The sequence below is a fragment of the Lycium ferocissimum genome, chromosome 1 (assembly GCF_029784015.1).
Source record: "Lycium ferocissimum isolate CSIRO_LF1 chromosome 1, AGI_CSIRO_Lferr_CH_V1, whole genome shotgun sequence".
NCBI lineage: Eukaryota > Viridiplantae > Streptophyta > Magnoliopsida > Solanales > Solanaceae > Lycium > Lycium ferocissimum.
The window spans coordinates 64404085-64416344 of NC_081342.1; the positions used below are offsets into that span (position 1 = coordinate 64404085).

The 12260-nt window shown below is 35.7% G+C and overlaps 1 protein-coding gene and 1 long non-coding RNA gene across 3 annotated transcripts; one reads left to right on the plus strand and one right to left on the minus strand.

Annotated features, from left to right (window-relative positions):
- On the plus strand, positions 1–2945 carry LOC132030547 (uncharacterized). The gene is made up of 2 exons (XR_009408063.1): positions 1–88; positions 1682–2945. It is a non-coding gene; the product is annotated as an uncharacterized LOC132030547 (long non-coding RNA).
- A 5634-nt stretch (positions 2946–8579) lies between these two features.
- Positions 8580–11602, minus strand: LOC132057192 (uncharacterized). 2 transcript variants are annotated; one of them, XM_059449683.1, is made up of 2 exons: positions 10486–11602; positions 8580–9421 (listed from the first exon to the last, which is right to left on the minus strand). In XM_059449683.1, the coding sequence occupies exon 1, from the start codon at positions 11359–11361 to the stop codon at positions 10603–10605; it is 759 nt and encodes a 252-aa protein (XP_059305666.1). In that variant the 5' UTR covers positions 11362–11602; the 3' UTR covers positions 8580–9421; positions 10486–10602. The 2 variants fall into 2 exon arrangements, with proteins under 2 accessions (XP_059305666.1, XP_059305659.1); XM_059449676.1 differs by having other exon boundaries at positions 8580–10139.
- Positions 11603–12260: the final 658 nt, after the last annotated feature.

Consider the following 12260-nt stretch of genomic DNA (forward strand, 5'->3'; position numbering starts at 1 on the left):
TGATCTGCAGGAGGAATACCATGGATGTGCGGTGCATTGTCAGTGTTAGCTGCAGTCATTGCACGATTTTCAAAATCCACAAATTGAGGTATGTCTTACTGGTGAATTTAAGCTATTAAGGATGCTTCAGATTTCTCAAGAATATAATTTGAGAGACTAAAAGGATAAACATAATGATACTTGACCAAAATTCAACATTAGCAAGATAATGGATCCTTGTATAGCATTTCTGAAATATTAGTATTCTATATATCTCACTTGTGGTTATTGATAGGGTTAATCTGGAAAATGTAATGTTTTGACCTTTAGTTTGGTTGCTTTTTGGAGGCTTTGAGCTTCTCAGCTGGTCAGTACCAAGAATGTTGATATAAAGGAAGTAACTGTGATTTTTGTGAGAAAAAGGAGAAAATGAAAAAATTATTAATGCTCTATCAGCACCCAGAAGATTCTCAAAGCCTGGAGAGGAAGTATGTGTCCATCTCCTTCCAGTTCCCCTTCTGAACCAAAAAAAAAGAAGAAAGAATAAGCAATGTTTAACATTAGTTGTTGTAATTTCTATCCCATAATGGCCGAAGAGACACCAGAAGTTTGACTCTAATTCTTTTTGGCTAGTAGAGCAAATATCTCCTGGTCAAGTGTACAAGTTCTGGAGCTTTTCTACTATTATAGAAGAGCCGGTTAGCAGCCAGCTCATTCTCGACATGGCTGCTTCCTGGTATTTAATTCAAATTCAATGGCAGTTTTGACTTTGCAATGCTTTGATATAGCTTACGTGTCCACCTATTGCAGCTTAAATAAAACTTTCGTGTCTGTCATGGTTTTAATGGACGACCACCTCATTTCTCTATTCTCTATTTCTATCTACCTATCTAAAATTCTCTAGATATTATACCATTAGGGACTCTACTAAATGTTTCCTCAAATTTGTCTCTGTTTCTTTGCCTTTCAAAATAAATTTTGTTGCTCTTGCTGATTCGAGGCTGATCTCCCCCGAGTGAGTTCAATTCATGGTATATTTAATTATTTTTTTTTCTCTTCAATTTTTCCTTTTTAGCTTTGAGATTAGTAATTTTGGATCGATTCCTTTTTTATTTAATCTGATTTTGTTTTGTCCTTCTTGGGTTAGTTGCTCTTCAAATTTTTGAATTAGTTGTAAAAATTCAATCTTACAGCCATAGAAGTTTATTTCTGCAATTTCCAGTCTCTCACTCTATATTAAAGATATGTGTTGATACTGATACTACTAAATTAAAAATGACATGATCAATATAACTGATCCAACCGCATGTTCTTTGTTCTTTATCTTGATGATTCTGTATTTGAATATTGAAGCTGTTGCTATTACTCTCTCAAACCAGTTTGAGTCATTTGTTACTATACAGGAGTTTTAAACCTAAACGTTGAAAAGGTATAATTTGAATTACATTGTTTTTGTTAAGAGTTTTAATTAATCTAACAATTCCTAATTTTTCACCTTTATGTTCAGATGAATTTTATGTTCGTGCTTTAGTGTCTACGAAATATTTCAGGCCAAAATATCTGATGTGTATCTGATATATTGCTTCTTTAATAATTGGTTCTTCCATGCAAGATAATTAACTTGCCATTGAGAAATCACATGTTACTACGTGCCCATTGAAAAATCACATGTTACTACGTGCTTATTGTTTTTCCTTTTCAGGTTTGATTTTTAGATAAAGAATGTGAAGTCTGTGAGTAAAGCAAATATTTTCAGGGAATGCATGTAAAGAAGGTATGGATGGTTTTTATATTGAAACAAAAGGGTGTGTTGTTGGTTTGTCATCATAGGGATGGACATGTTGGTTTTGGATCTGCCCAAGTGATCAAAGAGATATTGGACCATCTCGGAGGTCTGCTCGCAAGTGAAACTATAGCATTGAAGAGCAGATAGGTGATTGTGCAAGTTAAACCTAAGGTATGTCTTCACTGTTTTTCGAGTTTCACCAGCCCTTTATGAACTAATGTTATTATGTGACAAGGGCTCCATCTATTGTCGCTATTCTATATTACAACATCCAGTTGTTCCATTTCAAATTTTTAGCCAGCATTGCTGCCAGATTTTCTAGCTAAAATGCTCTTTGCTTCTTCAATTGCCCGACATTATTAACTTTTTATGATGTATTTCATATGTCAATATGTCAACATGATTGACCAGATTATTTTAGGATGGTCCAATAGAGAAACTATGTGTTCAATAGCTCTGTTCGCTGCTAACACCAAGAACCGTCCTTTTCATATGAGAAAATAATAAGAACTATTTGAAAAGACTATGCAATATTGATTTGAAACAAGAAGTCATAGCTGAACACATGTTTTTATTTTTCCTGACGAGGAAGTTGGTATCAGCCATATTTTCACTGCATGTTTGAGTATTTACATATGCTATGTTAAAGCTCTAGATGACTATTCTCTAATTTAAGCTTGTCCTCTCAAAGAAGAAGCATATGATTTTCTAGAAAGGGTCTGAACTGAGGGAAAAATTATAAAGAAGATGTATATTGCCAAGAGGAGAAGTGCAGCATATGATAGCTTATGCTCAGCCAAGGTTTATTTATGTGAGAAAGGAGAGAAATAGAAGGTGATTTGAAGATGGTAGTAGGAAGTGTGGTTGAACAAGCTTTAGACAATATTCATGCAACATCAGTTAATGCTGTTAAGACAATTCTTGAAGGATAAAACCCCTGGTGTCACTAGCCAAACAATATATTCAAGGCCAACTTGCTAAATATGGAAGATGAGGTATGTTCAAATGGAAGTACTTGCTATTCTTGATGCTTTATTACTATGTGATTTTTAGTATTATACTAACCTTCAAATGAGTGCTGTGTTTTTAATTTGTTCAACTGGCATTTTTCCTCCTCTGTTATATTGGGGTCATGATTATAATTGCAATACGAGCAACAGAGAGTATCACTCAGCCTAAATGTATTTTCGTTGCTTTTCCTTTTTTGGCTTTATGTGCATATGTTCATAGTCATTTTTCAGTTTTATTCCAAAGTATCCCTTTATTAAGTTTATTTCCTTTTTCTGTATTTGATGTAACATGAATCGTGTTTTTTACCAACTTTTTGAACTCTTATTCAAAGATTTTTGGGCTGTTAGATCATATGATGATCCGTTTAACTTTTTTCTTTTTTTTATATGTTCCAAATGAGTTTAGTTCAAGTGAACGGACTTATTCAAAGATTTTTGGGCTGTTAGATCATATGATAATCCGGTTTCTTTTTTTCTTTTTCTTTTCAAAACCAGAATGTTTTACTTTCCTATTAATATGAGTTTTGAATTCCTGTTCTCCATAGTGCCCAACCACAATATAGACCTGTTTCCTTTATTTGACATTATTTGAGTCTGTCTAAGCTCTAAGTTCAACCACAACAAATTCCAAAATGAGTTTTCATATTTATAAATCACTTTTTCAAAAAAAAAAAAAAAAAAATAAAATTATAAATCACTTCCTTTGGGAAGTCAAATCACTTGAGAATGTTGCACAGTAAGATAGTAATTTGTTCACCCCCTAATCTTTAGCAACTTGATAAATTTGTTTCAGAATATGACTATTTAAAGTTTATGTTATGAGCTACTAGTTCATGCCTAGATAATTGCTTATATTAGTCTAATCTTTGCGATTTCTCCTATTTGAGGAATTGTGTTCACTTTGTTTGGTCTGTTAAAGACCTTGATTGAACCTTCAAGATGTGCAATATGGTAAAAATGATGGTTAAATTATTATTTATATCTTTGTTATGTATGACGCCATTTATTAGTCGCTTTTCTTTATTTTAGCTACCCTCTACCCCCTCCGAATTTCTACTTCATATATTTAGTTTTACATTATAGAAAATGTATAAAATGGGACGTTTGCGTGGTTATATTTGGTGTGGGGTAGGGGCGGGGGTTAAGTGGGTGGGTGAAGATTAAGTGTGTTCGAGAATGGTGGTTGGGTGGGGGTGGGTGGTTGGGATGGGTGGTGGGTAGTGGGGGTAGCGGTGGGTGTGGCGCGGGTTGGTGGGGTTGGGATGGGATTGGTGGGGTTTAGATGAGTATTTTCCGAAAAATATTTTCTACTAACCAACCGAACATGCGAAAATAAGTACGAAATTCACTTATTCTCCACTACCCAATCGAACATGGGAAAATAAATAGAAATTCACTTATTTTTCAAGAGCACATTTTTCAAAAAAATATTTTTCGTGAAAAATATTTTCCTCCATACCGAACACACCCTTTATCCCGCATTATTTGTTGGGCTACTGCCATGAGCCAGAAAATCAACTTTTTTTTCGTAAGTTGATAAGCCTTGATGAACTTATAATCTCCCAAAATATATATTGGCTCTTGTGAAATTTATGCAGTTTAAAGCTGGTATTTGGTATGACTTCTTGCCAAATATATGTTGGCTCTTGTGAGCCGTGACTTGGATAGTTGAATGCAATCTATCCGTAGATTTTATTTGTTTATTTTAAATTTCTGAAAAGGTCATCAATCAAGTAGTGTTGACTTATTCTTGATGTGGAAAATCCAAGTGACACAATAATAAACTGAAGGTTAATAAGCAGATATTATATATTAGTAAGTATAACATGTCCCTTTTCAATTAGAAATTTCAAACTTCTAAATATTCAATTAGAAATTTCAAACTTCTAAATATTCCAAAGTCAAGTCTCTTCATCATAATAAATAATTCAAGGGTAGGATCTTTAGAAGGAAAAAAAAAAAGAGGAGGAAACAAGAAGGGGTCCTAGGTTATGGTGACTTAAGTGTAAGAAATTTATGTACTATCATCGCAGAGATTAAAGTACAATTAATTATACATATACAAAATCACAATCTTGAGTTAGGATTAGAGAAGCTTACCGCTAAACTCGGGGATGGAGCCAAGTAGCTAAGTGGAAGGGGTTTCATTCGAACCGCATTTAGCCAAAAATAAGGTTAAAATATTTTTTTATGCATATATAGTAGGAATTGAATCTCCTAGGGTTTTTCGTGTGTTTAATATTTTTATATTTTGAAACTCCGCACCCCCCCCACCAAAACCCCACACACCATGCCCCCCTCCCCCTCAAATGAAAATCCTTGATGTGTCACTGATTAAACTCCATTGATACAATAACAACAACTGATGATTAAGGTTGTATTTGGTAGGAAGGAAAATATTTTCTATGGAAAATGTTTTCTTGAAAAACAAATGGGTTTCTTACTTATTTTCTGTAAGTAAGTAAAAAAAAAAAAAATTATTTCAAGAGCATTTATATGTAATCTAGCAAAATATTATGGGAGTGGAATGAGGTGGGGAGGAAACGGTAAGCTTGGAATGTCACTTATGGAACTTGATTTTCCTACTTTCATTAGGGAAGTCATTTTTCTCATTTTTAAGGAACTTGTTTTCTTAGAGAAAATGTTTTCTAAAACATTTTGACCAACCAAACATGAGAAAATTGCAAAAAGTTTTCCGAAAAATGTTTTCCTCCATACCACACACACCCTAAGCCTTAGACTAATTTCTACGATCCACTAGCTATCGCGCTCTCGTCGAATAAATGGCTCATGTACATATTTTGTGTTAATATTACTAACATGATTCGATTTATTATTTCAAATAAAGATTTTCCTATCAGCTTACTATATTGATGTTAAAATCAAATCAGACAACTACAAGATGTTTCATGTAACAAATCACTTTGGTATTTAAGCTCCATAAAATCTTTCTCGGTTTCCACATTATAAAAGAAATGTAGAAGTATCCAGAAATCATTAAATATTATAACACAAAATATCGATAGGTAAGTTCAAATTGCTTTTTATCATATTTAAGATGGATCATTTGAATTAATCAGTAATATTATTCTAAGTTTTAATCCTTCTAATTTTCTTTTCTCTAGTCATGCAAAATTTTAAAATGAGTTGAATCGACAAATATTTCTAATAAATTGAGATAAAGAGTCACTCAATAATGGTTTGAATTTCTCCAAACACGTTGAGTATCTTAGTGTTAAGCACGTAAACTAGAAACAAGAGACATTGAATTGGTCAAAAGTAGACGCCTAAAGTAACAGATATAACAAAATTGCAATAGTTTAGATGATGTCTCTATTTTGATTAATTAAGCAACAAAAACCATCTAAGAACTCTTGGATCGTATTCTTCGTCACTAAATATTTTATTCAAGCTAGTGCAACTACTTGAAAAAGAATGAACACTTCTCAATCACAAAAGGACTTGAAAAAGAGAGAATTTAATAGCTAGGTGAACTCAATCACAAAAGGATGTGACGGGATAGATGAGATACCTTTATCTCTAATCTGAAATCTCGAATTTGAGCCCTGAGAACAGAGAAATTCCTGACAAGGAGCATTTTCCCCTTAAATGAGCCTTACGCAACCTGAATCTCAGGTTTCCGAGTTCATGCCGCATAAGACCCATTAAAGGGTAAAACACTCCATACCAGAATTTTTTTCATTCTCGAGGCTCGAACCCGAGACCTCTTGTTAAAGATAGAGGAATCTTATCCATTCCACCACAATCCTTGGTGGTCACTTAGCATCATTGTAATGTATGTATTGACATATCATAGTGTCGTTGTTCTTAAAAGATTATAGTGACTAGTGCTCAGATGTACAAAGGGTTAATTAGGGCATCAAATATAAATCCGGACATTTATTCTTGAGTGTTTCTTGTAAACCACTTTTTTTTCTTTTTTTCTTTCTATAATTTGAAATTAAAAATAATGACAGAGGAGTATAGACCGTTAAATAGTGTTGTGTAATTAATATGAGTAGAGATCTACTGCAATAATTAAGCAGTTTTAAGTGTACATCAACAACAAAGGGCCCTCTAATGTCACAGTAGACAAAGACTCGCTATACTTATGATAATATTAAGAGGTGCTTAAGGAAACTTCTGTGATATGCATGAGCCATTAAAAAAAACATCTTTGGTTTACAATTGGTAAAAATGACAGAAAATTCCACAAGCTGTATTTCATCCATTGTTATTTTCACCTTTTTCAACAATCTTAACATCAGGAATTTTTTCAAGTATTACAAGTTCTACAAGAAACTTAGTCAGCCAACAAAGGAAGCTTTACGTTTAATTATGTGAAGTTATCAATTTAATCTATCACGATCTGTATCAAAAAGTATAATTTCCTACTTCTAGTTCATAATCATGGAAAAGTGATATATTGTTAGTTTTGCATGTCCTATTCTTATGAGGTCCCCTGACGGTCACTCGGAAGATTGTGATCATCCATTCAATGAATACAATTTGACAATGAAATTGCTATACCTTTTTAGATTTGGTAAGAAAAATACCTTGCTCTATATATAACAGATTTTTTACAATTTACACCCGGTTTAATACCTTTCCTTCACGTTACTGTTTCAATATGAAAAAAAAAATGAAAAGATTATTTTATTCAAAACCCCAAGTGTGAACTTTCTTCTCTTATGCAATTTCGAGCGGAAGAACTTCTGACTTCCCCCATAAGTGCTTAATCTTATGGTTGTCTAATATAAAACAGAAGCAAAAATTCCGGAAAGTCAAATTCGACATTGCAATTGTAAAAAAATTCTTTATCGCAAATATATTGTCATTTCATTTCACTTCTACAATAAGTGAAAGTGAAGTGAAATGAAATGTCCAATCTTACATGGAACGCGTTAATAATGTTGAAGCTATAGCTCTGTAGATATCTAAAATGCAATAGGGACAACTATTTCGGTTGCTATTTTGAAGATTAAAGTGCGCGACCTAAAAAACAAAAACAACGAGACTTTAAAAATACCGAACCGAATACCGAACGTTATGAAAGAAGTAGCAATGTATCCTTTTTCCTCTTAAAATGACTATTTCGACTCGTCTCTTGAAAACAACGAGACCCGGTAGTAGTCTCTTTTTTAGTGCCACCTTTTCACTTTTTAGGAGTAATGTATCCTTTTTCATTATCTACTCTCATTATTGCGACATTTTTTCATTCCTCTTCGACCGGTAGTAAAAAGAAAGGAGATGTTTCGGTGCTCTCAACCTAGTTTGGATCGTTTGACTATATATGATTCTGAGTTCTTTACAATCATAAGTTTGATAACGAGGGTCCAAATCAGGATCTTCATCCCGCCTTATTTATTAACTAAGTTAAGGAGAATCAAAATTTTCATAAGATATAGGTATAGCTCTGGAGATGAGATCGGATCCGCGTCATCTCAACTCCGGTAAATGGTGAGTCAAAATCAAATGACCTAGTAAGATCTTCAACCTAGCCCGTGTCTTACCCTTGAGACAAGCGTTCAAAATAGCAGTGAATAATGACATAATAAATCACCTATACAAGTAAGCTTCTAAATCAAAGTATCAAATAAGATACACATATAAGCTCAAATTACTGAATAAACTGCTAAACAAATAAACTTCATGTTGTTGCTGCTAAATAATTGTTATGGAGCATTAGGTTCGGTAACATACATCTCTTATCGAGCTTTGGTGCATTAGCCGCTTGTCTATCTATTAAAATGATGAATTTGAATCAATATTGAGTAAAATCTAACGAGGATTTTGAGATGAAATTAGAGAAAGTTTCATTGATAGAAAAATCTGAGAAAAAAATTCATTAGTTCATCTAGAAGGATCTAATGTCCTTATATACAATAGGCCAGACTCGGAAAGAAATATAGAAAGAATGAGCTCATACATACATTGGGCTCACCTATCACTCCTACTATGTTGCACAACACTATACATAAATATATACTGAATATATATACAAGACATACAAAGACTTCAGGTGGGATCACTACATCTGATTGTGTACTCTTAGTTCCACGTGTATTATAAACTCCAACAACCCCACCCCCCACCCTGCAGGTTGGAGGGGGCTTGAACAACCAACTTGAGCAAGATTGCATGATGGACAAGACCGGTCAAAGGCTTGGTAAAAACATCAACTAACTGTGAGCAAGTGGGAACATGAAACAGCTCAACTAGGCCATCAGCAAGCTTTGTGCGAATGAAATAGCAATCCACCTCGATATGTTTAGTCATCTCATGGAATACCAGATTCTTGGCAATGTGTATAGCTGTTTGTTGTCACAAAAACTGGAACAGGGGAAGAAATTGAAACACCAATATCAAACTCTCAACAGCCAAACCAATTCAACAACCACTTTACTCGCAAATCTATACTCAGCCTCAGCTGAAGAGAGAGAAACAACACGTTGCTTCTTGGCTTTCCAAGAAATAAGAGATCCACCCAAGAGAACACAAAAACCATTAATTGATCTGTGTGAAGAAGAGTGTTTAATGAACAAAGAATGGTTATTAGAGGAATGAGAGTATCCGTAGAGTGAAGTGCTTGAGACAGCTTGGCATACCACTGTCTAGAAGCTTGTCTCAGGCCATACAATGATTTCTGAAGATGACACACCAAAGGGGAAGAATAACCAGTAGGATAATCAGTGGACAAACTAGGAGAAAGCTTCATATAGACCTCCTCCTCCAAGTCACCATGCAAAAAGGCATTTTTTACATCAAGTTGAAAGAAAGTCTAGCCTTTTTTCCAAGCAACAAGGCATTTTATAGTGGAAAACTTAATAACATATGAGAAGGTTTCATTAAAATCCACCCCTTCGAGTAGAGTGTCTCCCCTAACTACTAATCTAGCCTTATATCTTTCAACAGACCCATCAACCTTGTACTTGATTTTATAAACCCACTTACAACCAATAAACTTCTTCCCAGCATGCGAAGGAGCAATAGACCAAGTGTTATTGGCCTGTAAGGCCTCAAACTCAGCCCTCATAACCTGTTGCCAAGCAGGAATAGAAGCTGCTTGTTGATATGAGTGTGGTTCAGATGCAGTAGCATTATCTAAGGAAGTAGGACATAAAGAAGTAGACCTAGAGCCACTTAGGGAAGGAGGTAGGTCAAACATGAATTGATCAAGGTGAGGGGGATTACTGTTTCCTCTAGGACAAACTGGAGAGAAATTACATTAAAAAGTAGAAAGAACATCACTAGAGGAAACAGGAGAGAGATGAACACCATCACTAGATTTAGCAGATGTTTGCACAAGCTTGTAGAGACCATTGTCCTGTACCAATCTCCATAGGCCTCTTCATTGAAAGGGCCTGTATAATACAGGAAATTTTGGTAAAAAGAACAAAACAGTCTAATTAAGAAATAAATTTGGAAACAAAAATGAGATTGTAATGAAAAATAGTTATGTAAAGGACATGATAAAGAGTAAGGGAAAGGAATTTAAGTAAACCAGTGGAGGTGGCCTTAACCTTATAACCATTGGGAAGACTAACCAAATATGGGACAATAAGGAGTTGAATATTAAACAATAAGTTCTTATTGGAAGTCATGTGGTCAGTGGCTCCAGAATCTATAATTCAAATGCACCTATCTACCTCAGTAATCATACAAGCACCATATGACATAGGTATACAAGTGGTAGAGGGAGGAAAGTACCAGCAAAGTTAGCAGAAGCCATGAGGCTGGCATGAGATTCTGGATAAATGTGATGCCCCTGCATTAGTTGCACAACCTGATCACATTGTTCTTTGTTTAAACCAACAAGAAACAAAGCTAGGTTACCAGCACTAGAAGGAGCTGACTAAATAGAAGGTTGAACAGGGCAAGAATAGAAGTCTGCACCTCAGCACTAGCAGCTACTTTCTTACCCTTGGAATTGGTAAACTTAAAATCAGGTGGGTATCCATGAAGCCTGTAGCACTTTTCCATCAAGTGCCCAGTCCTCTTGCAATACTTGCAAAACAAGGATGACTTATCCTGTTCAAAGTTAACTCTTGGATTATAGGGCTTGGAAGGGTAAGAATGTGAAATAGGTGGTCTTTTGTTAAGAGAAGCATGGAAAGAGGCTGAATTAGGTGACAATTGGGTAGTGAAAGTCACTTGTCTCCGTCTCTCATCCTGGAGTAGGATGTTATATGCAGAGTCAAGAGAAGGAAAGGGCTGCATTATTAGCAAGTTTCTCCTAACCCCAATGTATGTCTCATTCAGCCCTATGAGGAATTGATACACCTTATTTTCCTCTTCCTCCTTCTGAAGAACAGTTTTGGCAGCACAAGTACATATATTGATGTGATTTGTGCATAAAAACCTAAGCTCATCCCACAACTTCTTAAGTTTGTTGAAATATGAGGCAATGTCCAAAGAACCCTGATTAGTGGATGCTAACTCCTTTTTGAGTTCATAAATTTTTGTCCCACTAACAGAACCATACCTTGTACATAGTTGAGTCCTAATACTCTCAGCAGTGTATGAATATTGTACACTCTCAGCAATGTCAGGAGTCCAAGAGCTAGTGAGCCAAGATATGACCATATTGTTGCATCTGTCCCATTGTCTAAACTGAGGAGAATCCTCAACAGGCTTTGGCAAGAGCCATCAATAAGCCCTATCTTGTTTCTAGCTAATAAGGACACTATCATGTTTCTCTTCCATCCCCCGAAACCAATTTTAGAGAAAGGTACGGGTACAAGAGAGATTCCAGGTACATCAGATGATGACAAATATAGAGGGTTAGAGTAATCTAGGGTAGTTGTGGTCGAGGTTCCACTTACACTAGTGTCACGATCCGCCTAGAGGGCCGTGACGGGTACCCGGAGCTGGCTACCGAGCACCACACATCATGCTACTATTGTCTTGATCTGCTCACACATCCATTCCATAAAACATGTACTCATGCATACATAGGCCCTTACGGCAACAAAAGAATAATATACAGAATATACATCGAGGGGCACATGACAACTACTACCCACACACAAGTATCTACGAGCCTCTAACTGAAACTCTGAGATCATGAAGATGGGACAGGACCCCATCATATCCAAACATGTACACAAAAGAATATATCAGAGACGGCACCTCCGGTCTATGGAAGTGCTCTGGTGCAAGCTGGTCCGTCTCCTAGGAGGCTGGGTCGTCTCCCTGTCTACCTGTGGGCGTGAGCACAGCATCCAAAGGAAAAGGATGTCAGTACGAACAATGTACTGAGTATGTAAGGCATATATCATAAAGTAACAGAGGAACAAGAAGGTAAAACAAAGGTGAAAAGATAGCTGGTGACTGCTTGCCTCTTAAGGCGGAGCCATGCATGCATACGCGTAACATATCATATCATGTATTGCTGCGGAACGTGCAGCCCGATCCATATATCGCCGTGGAACGTACGGCCCGATCCATTACCCATATAGCCCGCGTCCGGGCATCCCGCGTCC

What these genes read in the sequence shown, in the direction of transcription:
- LOC132057192 (XM_059449683.1), bottom strand. Translation starts at nt 11,361, where the DNA reads ATGGTCATATCTTGGCTCACTAGCTCTTGGACTCCTGACATTGCTGAG.